At 37.2% G+C, this 12047-nt stretch overlaps 1 protein-coding gene across 1 annotated transcript in view; it reads right to left on the reverse strand.

Moving 5' to 3' along the window:
* LOC136867245 (carbonic anhydrase 2) overlaps positions 1-12047 on the reverse strand; it is a 234326-nt gene that overhangs the window by 13935 nt on the left and 208344 nt on the right. Inside the window, exon 7 of the mRNA XM_067144384.2 lies at positions 10815-11039. Within this exon, the coding sequence (XP_067000485.2) occupies positions 10815-11039 (225 nt within the window). The remainder of the gene's footprint in view (positions 1-10814; positions 11040-12047) is intronic.

The raw sequence follows: 12047 nt of genomic DNA on the forward strand, positions 1-12047 counted from the left end.
GAGTGAATCCAAAAAATGGGGTTGGTCTCCTCCTCCACAAAGATACTGACGTACAGACAGGTGGCAACTATGTGAATGACAGGATCATCTAGATGACATTATGAGATGGAAATTGCATCACACTTTATTGCAAGTATGTGCACCTCAAGCAGGATGTACCACAGATGAGAAAGAAGTATTCCTTACCAAACTTTAAGAATAATTAATGGAGAAGAACACCATAAATCTGGGAGATCTGCATGCCCAAGTTGGTAGAGACAAGACTGTGAAAACATCACCAGACCTCATGGCTTTGGGAACAGAAACTCCAAAGGAGACAACTTGATTGATTTTTGCATGCAAAACAACTTAAGCATACAAAACACATGATATCAAAAGAGGGAGAATCAAAAAATAACAAGATGCAGTTGGGGCCAGGAAAGACTACATCATCATTGCTGGTGAACCTAGTTGGTATGCTAGTGATAGATAGTTAGTGACCTGATAAAGGCCATTGGCAATTAATAGCTGATCTTAATGACATCCATGTTCCCAAAGCTAAGAGCAAGAAAATGCCAAAGATCAAGACCTGGTTGTTGAACAACTCAGAGAATAGAAAGAAATACCAATCAAGGATAACAATGAAATTACCCAAAAATGAGATTAGAGGGGTAGAAGAAGAATGGACCTTATTCAAAGAAACCCTTGAGAAAGAAGATTGGGAAATATTTGGGAAAACAAGTGCAAAACTAATAAAGAAGGAAATGTGTGGGTGAAATGACCAGGTGAGAAAGAAATATGCTGAAAAGAAAATTAGATTGAGTGATCAAAAAAAAAAAATGGGCAATAGAAGATAGGAAGTAAAAATTGAAAAACAAGCACAGATATATCGGAACAAGAAGTTGGCTGTAAAATGAAATCCAAGAAAGGAAAAAGTGCTGGGATAATTGTATTACGAGAATATTAACGAAGTAGGAACCTACTATGTAAAGTACTGTGATGTGTGCTGTGAGAGTTATTTGGGCTTCTTCAAGTTAATTTTGGATCATTTAAAACTGTCTTAAATTTTATGATAAATATTTGTGGGCCACTCTGTACTGCATGTGCCGATTTTTCTGGGACTTGCACAAGACAAGAGTTTGCGATGTTTTCTAACAAATGTCTGATTGAATATTTAAATTTGATTGGTTGAAATAAATTGAAAGGTAACTCTTGTGTGGTCATTGGTCATTAATTTTTTGTGCCACTTCCGGTTGCACCATCCAGCATGAGCTACCTTTGGGAAGCATGTCGCAGAGTGTCTGGATTTCTGTCTTCAGCATCATGTAGAGTGGACGTGTTGTCTGGGAGCTCTGTGCTCCATGGGAGTCTTGGGGTAAGCAAATCGTAAATTTCCTAATGTAACTTAACTTTATTTTATTTCACTTCTTAATTTGTCACAGGAGATTACCCGTCAATTTTTCTATCAGAAACCAATTGTAATTGTAATCTTCACATTGCCATGAGGCAAGTCTTTTATATATTTTGTAACTTAAATTAATTATTCATTAAGCTTGACCTCAATAAATCTGCTTCTTTTGGAATTATTTTTCTTCAACCTGCGTTTTAAGGGAAGATGGTCGCTTCACATTGTAAGACTGCAACTTCAGAGTTTGTTTTTCTATTTTGTGTTTTATGTGCAAAACTGATAAAGAAGGAAACGCGTGAGTGAAATGACTGGGTGAGGAAGAAATATGTTGAAAATAAAATTAGATTGAGTGATCAAAAAAAAAGTGTTCATTATTTACTTTTTAGATGTTTCTATAATAAATAGGTACCTATTTATGGTAAGTAGATATTAACTAAATTATTCTTTGTTCGAAGTTTCAGCCATAAAAGTTCTTCGATCCACAACCTCATAGGGTTCCTTCCACTGTCCACATTCTGCCGTTAGTTTCCATGTATTTTACTTTGTTTAATATTAATTTTATCATATGATTTTAGTGATTCTAAACTGTATTTAATGCCTAAATTTTAACTGCTACAGTACTATAACATAAAAGAAGCGAATATGGAAACATCCTTGCCCTAGAATTGAGACAGGATCATAGTGAAACCTTTGCTTGAGGAAGATCAATACTGATTAAAGAAAGATTGAATTACTATGGATCTCATTTTTGCCATAAGAATACTAACAAGAAAGTACTGGAAACATGGAAAGAATCTTGTGATGATATTTTTTGACATTGAAAAGGCCTATGACAGTGTCCCTTGGAACAAGATATGGGAATGTCTGGAAGATGTCAAGGTACCAAAGTACCTGACTGACAAAGTAAATATGCTACTTCCTCTTAAAACAATAATCACCAGCACCACCACTACCAGAGTTGTTACAGCTGTGTTCAGACAGTCAGTGGATGATAAAAATGATTTGAAAAAGAAAGGAGTCCAACAAGAAAGTGTACTATTACTCTCTTCTTCATAATAGTAATGGACAAGATCATGAAGTCTATCAAAAAATGAACAGCAGACCAAATGATCTGGTATTTTCTGATAATGTGCTGTTATGGGGAGAAACAGAAGCTGAGGTACAGAAAGACTGACTGAACTTTGAGGTGAAGATGAGTAAAAGACTGTAGAAACGACCATCAACAGGGAAGGAACAAACTCAGGCCTCCTTTTTGCCTTTTTGGAAGGAACCAAAATTGAATCAATCTCTTACTTCAAGTATTTCAGAAGCACAATCTCAAAAGACAACACTGTCAAGCAGGAAATAATCACCAATACAAAGAAAGCATCAAACTTCAAACTTTTACAATCAAGTCAGAAACCTATTCTGGGACTGCAAAATTCCACAAAAAAAGGGTAAAGCAACCCTCTCCCACACCTACTTCATAACATGTTTCACATATGGTTTAGAGGCATGTACTGGTCTCTACTAAGCAACAACTACAACAGAATTCAGGCAACAGACATGAGATTCATTACCAGTGTAATAAAGTGTAATAAAGAAATGTAGATTTCGGTGGTATAGGCACATTATGAGAATGAAGACAGAGAGACCCGGCAGAAATTATTTCAATCTTATTGTCCAAGGAAAAAGATCAGGGGGAAGGCCAATTTAACACTGAATAGAGACAGTGAAATCAGATGTAGAGGAGAGGTCTAAGATGGCAAGATGACCTGAATAGAAGATGTATGCTGACGGGAAGAGATGGTGAGCGCTTGTATACCACTCCCGGGAAACTGAAGTTGGAAGATAATGATGATGATGGTGATGATGATAAAGTTGGATTTTAATAATAGTGTGGTTTGAATCCCATGAGATTTTTGAAATGAAAAGCTATGCCTCAGTAGTTTGGATTTCACATAAAACTCAAAGTCCCTTGGCTACGACCATGGTATCAACAGTCACATCAAACTACTAATGTGCTTTTGGATTTCAATAAAGAAGTTACCTTGACTAATAAACATACAGAGAAAGTAAAAGTAGAGCAGAAGGATATGTTAGGGTGACCAGATTTCCAAAAACAAAAAAAGGGATACCTATTTTAACACTAAAAAAGGGGGTGGTTCATAGTATAGGTTACTGTTGTCACGTCCAATTCGTGAATCATGTTCTATGGCTGAGTGGCTTAGAAGTGGTCCTGAGCATCAGAATACCAGTTACTATGGAATGGGAGTGGCATCTCGGACATAGTATAAGTCATGGCCCTCCTTATGCTCAGGTGGCTAGGACTATACAGTCCACCGGTGATCCCTAATTCGTTAGAGGAGAGATCCTCACTGGGACTGTGTGTAAGTTGGGTGGCATCCTGCTTCACAGAAGTTACTGAACTCAGAACATTTTAAGAAAGCCTTGGATCTATAGGAGTAATGGAGTACCACTTCCATTTGAGAGATGAAGCATTCCTTGGAAACAACTTGGCAAACGAAATGGAATTTGATGGGGAGCTGTCAATATTAATGTGACTTATGGAAAACAAGAAAGTAGAACTAGCTGAGTCAGCAAAAGAGGATGTGTCTGGATGTGTTAGAAGTTAATGATATTTGAGTAAGGGGAAATAATGAGAAAGATTATGAAGTGTTTTTGAAGAGTATTATAAAAGGGAAGGCAAGAGTGTGGTGTAGGACTGTTCATCAGGAATACTATCGCATGCAACATAGTTCTGTTAGGCATGTAAATAACAAACAATGAGGGTAGATTTGGCAGTTGGAGGAATTAAGATGAGAATTGTCTGTCTATTCACCATGTGAGGGTGCAGATGAGGAGGAGTTGATAAGTTTTATGAAGCACTGAGTGACATTATAGTCAGGGTCAACAGAGATGACAGGATTGTGCTAATGGGTGATTTCAGTGCCACAACTGGAAATCAAACTGGAGTATTTGAGAAGGTGATGGGTAAATGTCGGTAAGATATGGAAGCCAATAGTAATGGGAAATATTGACTGAACTTTTGTTCCAGTATGGTATGGGTGGCATACAGAGATGCTGTAGTGGAAATACATAGCAGGGGAATCTTGGTGGAATGATAAAGTAAATGTAAAATGGAAGGTGTATCAGAAATGGCTCCAAATAAGGACTAATGCAGAGATGAAAGAAACAGAGTGAAACAAGTAACTGTTGAATCCAAGAAGTCGTCTCGGGAAGATTTTGGTATTAACCTAGAAAGGCTGGGTCAAGCGGCAGGGAAACCTTTCTGGAATAATTAATCTTAGAAAAGGAGGGGAAAAAAGAAATGAATACGGTAGTGTTTTGGGTAAAACAGGTGAACTCATAATAGATCCCAGGGAATCACTGGACAGGTGGAAGGAATAGTTTGAAGATCTTCTCTAAAATAAATCTTCTGTTAACGTCATGAACAACCAAGCTCATGAGGAGGAGAACAGTGATATTGGTGAAATTACGCTTGATGAAGTGGAAAGGGTGGTAAATCTATATATATAAAGTAGCTTGTCCTGACTGACTGACTGACTGACTGATTCATCATCGCCGAGCCAAAACTACTGGACATAAAGAAATGAAATTTTGGGGATATATTCATATTAAGATGTAGGTGCTCGCTAAGAGAGGATTTTTGGATATTCCGTCGCTAAGGGGGTGAAAAGGGGGGTTAAATTTTAAAATGAGTGTGTTTATATCTCAAAACTTTAAAAGTTTAGAGACGTGAGAATTGGTATGTAGAATCTTCTTTAAAAATAAGGAAACACGTATTTTTTTAGTTTTCAGACAATCCCAATAGGAGGGGTGAAAAAGGGTGGAAAAGGGGTTGAATGCCTAATCAGGATACCGCTACTTATATCTCAGAAACTGAACATATTACAGACCTGAAAATTGGTACTTTTGATCTCTTTTAAAAATAAAGAAACACGTATTTTTTTGTTTTTGGAAAATCCAATTAATGGGAGGGTGAAAAGGGGGTGAATTTTAAAAATGAGTGAATCTATATCTCCAAACTTTTAAAGTTTGCAGATGTAAAAATTGGTATTTAGAATCTTCATTAAAAATAAAGAAACACACATTTTTTTTGTTTTCGGAAAATCGCAATAGGAATCGTGAAAAGGGGTGAAAAAGGGGTTGAATGCCTTTAATGAGGCTACTTATATCTCAGAACCTGAAGATATTACAGACCTGAAAATTGGTGTTTGGGATCTCTTTTAAAAATAACAAAACACGTATTTTTTGTTTTTGGAAAATCCAATTAATGGGGGGGTGAAAAGGGGGTGATTTTTTAAAATGAGTGTATCTATATCTCAAAACTTTTAAAGTGTATGGATATAAAAATTGGTATTTAGAATCTCCTTTAAAAATAAAGAAACACGTATTCTTTTGTTTTCGGAAAATCCCAATAGGAAGGGTGTAAAAGGGTGAATAATGGGTTGAATGCCTTTAATGAGGCTACTTATATTTCAGAACCTGAAGATATTACAGACCTGAAAATTGGTATTTGGGATCTACTTTAAAAGTAAAGAAACACATGTATTTTTTCGTTTTTGGAAAATTCAAATATTGGGGGGTGAAAAGGGGGGTGTGAATTTTTTAAAATGAGTGTGTCTACATCTTAAAACTTTAAAATTTACAGATGTAAAAATTGGTAGTTAGAATCTCCTCTAAAAATAAAGGAACACGTATTTTTTTGTTTCCTGTAAATCCCAATAGGAGGGGTGTAAAAGGGTGAAAAATGGGTTGAATGCCTTTAATGAGGATACTTATATTTCAGAACCTGAAGATATTACAGAACTGAAAATTTGTATATGGGACCTCCTTTAAAAATAAAGAAACACGTATTTTTTAGTTTTTGGAAAATCCAATTAATGGCGTTTAAACAGGAATGACAAATTGGGGTGAATTTTTTGAAAGGCTATATCTACAGAATATCTTGGAAACGTAAAATGTTACAGACGTAAAAAGTGGGTGTTTGGAATATCCTGTAAGTGTAAAGAAACATAGGTGATTTGTTTGTTGAAACTCCACTTAAGGGGAACTCAAAAGGGGTGAAATTTTAAAATGAGAATTTTTACAGTATATCTAAAAAAACTTAACATGTTACAGAAGTGAAAAATGGTATTTTTTATCTCTATTAAACATAACGAATCGTGTATTTTTAGTTTTCGGAAATACTACTTGGGTGGGTGGGGGGTGGGTAAAAGTGACTAAAAATGGTGTTGAATTCTTTTAATTAGGCTACTGATATCTCAAAAATGAAGATGTTACAGACGTGAAATTTGATATTTGCAATCTGCTTTAAAAGTAAAGAAAGACGTATTCTCGGAAAATCCAATGAAGGGGGGGGGGGGGTGAAAGAATTAAAAATTTAATTGACTTAATTGTATGAGAATGCATACATCTAATAAAAACTAAAGTTGTTACAGACGTGAAAATTCGTATTTAGATCTCCTTTAAAAACAAAGAAAAACGCGTTTTGGTGGGGAAACCATCTTGGAGGGTGGGAGTGTAAAGGAGTTGAATTCCTTTCATGGGGACACATAAATCAAAAACTGAAGAAGTTAGAGTCGTGATAATTGGTATTTAGAAGATCTTTTACTATTAAAGAAACAAGTATTTTTTTGCGGGAAAATTCACTTAGGGGGCGGAGGGGAAGAGTAGTGTGAAATGAAGTGAAAAATGTAAATTATTTTTATGGGGATACTTATATCTCAAAACTGAAGGCAATAGACGTGAACATTGGTGTTTGGAATCTCCTTTAAACATAAAGAAACAAGCCTTCTTTTATTTTTTTGGGGGGGGAGGGGCGGGGGTGGCGGTAAATAAACTTAACGGCGGTGGGGTGTAGAAGGAGGTGAGACCAATTGATTTTACTGTTCTTAATGTACTTATAAGTATCCTCCGTTGCTCAGGCGGCAGCGCGCCGGCCTCTCACAGCTGGGTTCCGTGGTTCAAATCCCGGTCACTCCATGTGACATTCGTGCTGGAAAAAACGGAGGCGGGACAGGTTTTTCTCCGGATACTCCGGTTTTCCCTGTCATCAGCCATTCCAGCAACACATAATAGTAATAATAATAATAATAATAATAATAATGTTCCAGACCGTCGTCAAATGTGCGGACCGCGCTGGAAACGGCTCCTGGACGGGTAATGACTAAGAATGCAGTCCGGCCGCGGGTTCAGTGCCGCCAAAGCACCCAATATGACACCACGCCGGATCTCCTGAAGGATTTTATACATATTAAAATGATTATAGGAAAAGATGGCAAAGATTTAAGGACCCAACTGACCGGGAGGAATACCTGAGCCTAGCCCGGGAAGTACGAAATCGATTGCTGGAAAGGAAGATTGAAAAATGGGAGGAAACGTGCCGGAATCTAATATAAAACGAGTCAGATCGGGAATTTCGGTGGATTCTCGCAGAAAACGAGTCAGATCGCGAATTTCGGCGGATTATATATCTAAAACAATAAGCATTCAATTATAAATTTCAGTATAATACCGTAGCGAAGCACGGGTATCTTGCTAGTAAACTAATAAACTCCATTGTCATAAAACAGCAGGAATAAATCAAATTAGATCTGAAATGGTGAAGTATAGTGGGAAGACAGGGATGAAATAGCTTCACAGAGTAATAAGATTAGCATGGAATGGAATGTTAGTAAGGTACCTTCTAATTGGATGAAAGCAGTAATTATACCTATCTGTAAGCAAGGAAACGGGAATGATTTCAACAACTATTGAGGTAATTCATTGATCAGTATACCAGGCAAAATCTTCACTGGCATTTTGGAAGGGAGGGTGCAATCAGTGTTTGTGACTAAGTTGGATGAAAACCAGTGAGGTTTCAGACCACAGTGGGGCTGTCAGGATCAGATTTTCAGTGTGCACCAGGTAACTGAAAAGTGCTATGAGAGGATTAGACAGTTATGTTTATGTTTTGTAGATCTAAAGAGGGCATATGACAGAGTACTGAGGGAAAAGATGTCCACCTTACTGGGGGACTGGGATTAATGACAGATTAAATACTGTATTATGAGCAGTCAAAGGAATTTATGTTGACAGTTGGGCTGCAGTGAGAATTAATGGTGGAATGAGTTCTTTAGTTCAAGGGTTTAGACGAGGCTGTAATACTTCATTTTTGTTGTTCGTAGTTTACATGAATAATCTACTGAAAGGTATAAAGTGGCAGCGAGGGATTCAGTTATAGTTCAGTTATAGGTGGAAATGTAAGCAGTTTGATCTATGCCGATGACCTGGTCATAATGGCAGATTGTGCTAAAAGCCTGCAGTTGAATATCTTGGAAGTTGAAAATAGTGCATTGAGTATAATATGAAAATTAACCTTTCCAAAGCTAAAAAGATGTCAGCTGATAAGAAACCTAAGAGAATTGAATATGAGTTTGGAAATACAGAGCTGGAATCATAGATAATTTCAAGTATTTAGGATGTATATTCTCCGAGGATGGTCGTCTAGTAAGTGAGATTGAATCAAGGTGCAGTAAAGCTAGTGCAGTGAGTTTGCCTTTGAAATGAACAGTATATTGTAAAAAGGAAGTCAGCCCCCAGACAAAACTGCACGTCTTTTCTCAGACCAACTTTGTTTTATGGGAATGAAAACTGGATGATCTCAGGGTATCTTATTCGTACGTTAGAAGTAACAGAAATGAAAATAACGAGACTGATTGCCTGTACAAGCAGATGTGAACAATGGCAGGAGGGTATTCGGAATGAGGAGATGTAGATCAGGTTAAGAATGAACTTGATTGATGAAGCTGTATCCATAAACTGGCTGTGGTGGTGGGGTCATGTGAGGAAAATGGAGGAGTGTAGGTTACATAGTAGGATAATGGACTTGGTCATGGAGAGTAAGAGAAATAGAGGGAGACCAAGATGATGATGATTAGATATTATGAATGCCTGTGCCTACTATTGGAAAACAGACAAAGCAATGAAAAACTGCAAGTTATGTATTCCAAAAGAGACTTTTATGGCTGCAGGTTTAAATATCATAGCAATAGAACCAGCTTTTGGGTGGTTAGGCCATGTACATTTGCATAGTTTTGCCCAAACATATCATTTGGACTCATCAATTGGATTGGAGGGGTGTACCAACCCAGATAATAAGTCCAAATGGCACGTCTTAGTGAAACTCTGTGAATTTTCATGGTCTAACCTCCTAAAATCTTGTTCTGTTGTTGTGATATATGCAATTTTTGTAGTGATATGGATGCATACCTTGTAGAGTATGGTGGCCCAATAAAAATCTAGTATTTATATATTATTATCATTGATAAGATACAAAAGCCTGCCTGGTGTCCATGATTGTTAAGGCGTCAAGTCTATATGGTCTGACACCGTGGGTAACCAGTTCAAGTCCTGTAGGTTGTAAAAAAAATTCCCATCAGAAAGTTGGTCAGCAGGGTAGGAGAGGTGGTGGTATACATACAATTTTTAATCACTAGATTGCATGCCAAAAGCCTGGATTCAATTCCAAACCTCTCTACAATGGGGGCATTAAGCCTAGAGTAGACCCCTTGGTGTTCTTTGACAGGAGTAGGCTATATGTCGGCACTGGGTTTCACACTCTTCCTTCCTACTATCATTAATCACATCATTTATTTCATCTCATTAAATCATCTGATAAGGTTGATGTCAGGAAGGGCATCTGGTTGTAAAAAATTGCTATGAAGATTCATCTCACTTCAAACCCAACCCTGTAGAGAAATGGGACAAGGATTGTACATACATACAGACACATCATCACTGGTAACTTAAGAATAAAATTTGAGTGTAAGAGGGACCTTGTAGATGCCAAATTTTGAAAGACTTGTTTCTTCTTATTAGGTATTTTAGGCTATAAAGTATTTATTTTAGGTCCTTGCACAAGCAAGTCACTTTTCCTTTCTTAAATCCTTTTAAGCTTGATAATATTCTCCGAGTTCTATCTTTATTTTACAATCATTGAGCAGTACCTCATGCACAATCTATTGAATATTATAGCCACAGATTAGAGTGAGGTTTGCTATCGAAATGTTATTAGGAAATAGGGACAGTAAGTCCATGCTTTTAGAAATTATGGTCATTATATTCCTTTTAATAATTTTGTGTGGCTATTTCTAGCCGAGTGCAGCCCTTGTAAGGCAGACCCTCCGATGAGGGTGGGCGGCATCTGCCATGTGTAGGTAACTGCATGTTATTGTGGTGGTGGATAGATTGGAGTTAACCAATGAAGGTTAAAATCCCCAACCCGGCTGGGAATCAAACCCGGGAGCCTCTGAACCAAAGGTCAGTATGCTAACCATTCAGCCAGAGAGTCAGATATTATATTCCTGAGATAAGTTCACTGGACTCTTTGTAATACCTTAATAACAATTTCTGTCCTCTATTCTTCTCTTACTTGTCTCACCTGATTTGGAGATAGAGGAAGTGGTCGAGCTGATATCAGCCAGGTTACTGCTTCATTGCATGGTGGAGTTGTAAGTGATCCAGAATACATCACATACTCCCGTTCAAATGGCAAGTGGAGTACATCTAAGGGGAATGGCTGAATTGCCACTTGCAGCTCAGCTCCCTGAATGGCATGTAAAGACTTGATCAGCACCTCCAGGGCCATATTAGGAGTTTCTGTGAGCTACAACATAAAAAGTTTTCATATATGGATTAAAGACTGAAATTGTCAGTTTCATTTACAATGATCTGCATTTAGTGCTGTCACACAGGTGGCAGATTTCTCCATCAATTGTTTACCAAATCTTTTCTTAAATAATTTCAAAGAAGTTGGAAATTTATTGAACATCTCTCTTGGTAAATTATTCCAATCCCTAATTCCTCATCCTATGAATGAATACTTACCCCAATTAGACCTCTCGAATTCCAAATTTATCTTCATATTATGATCTTTCCTACTTTCAAAATCTCCATTCAAGCTTATTCATCTACTAATGTCATTCCATGTTATTTCTACTGACAGCCCAGAACATACCTCTAAGTCAAGCAGTTCTTCTCCTTACTTCCAAATCTTCCCAGCACAGGAACCATACTCTAATTGGGGTCTTACCAGTGAATGAAAACCCCTCTCCTTTACATCCTTACCACAACCCCTAAATATTCTCATAACCATATGAAGAGATCTGTAACTCTTATTTACAACCTCATTAATGTGATTACCCCAATCAAGATCTTTCCTTATATTAACACCTAGGTATTTACAACAGTCCCCATGAGGTAAAAATCACCCCATCAATACACTAATTAATACTAAGAGAACTTTTCTTCAGCATGCCATTCTTTGCCACCAATATAACAACTTTGTCTCGTTCTTTTAGGAGTTGCTCACAATCCTGTAACATTTGTTATTCTATACATTATGACATCATCCTCAAAAAGCCTTATCTGTGATTATAGTTCTTTACTCATATCATTTATATAGCCCGTTCAGTATAAGGAAACATAAATGTCCAAATATACTGCCTTGCGGATCCTCAACCCCTCCCCCCCACCCCCGCTCTTAATCATTACAGGATCAGATAATGTTTCACATACTCTGATTCTCTGAGTTATGTTTTCCAGAAATTTAGCCATCCATTCAATTATTCTTTTGTCCAGTCCAATAGCCCTCTTTTAATCAGCAGTCTCCCAT

The sequence above is a fragment of the Anabrus simplex genome, chromosome 3 (assembly GCF_040414725.1).
Source record: "Anabrus simplex isolate iqAnaSimp1 chromosome 3, ASM4041472v1, whole genome shotgun sequence".
Classification (NCBI taxonomy): domain Eukaryota; kingdom Metazoa; phylum Arthropoda; class Insecta; order Orthoptera; family Tettigoniidae; genus Anabrus; species Anabrus simplex.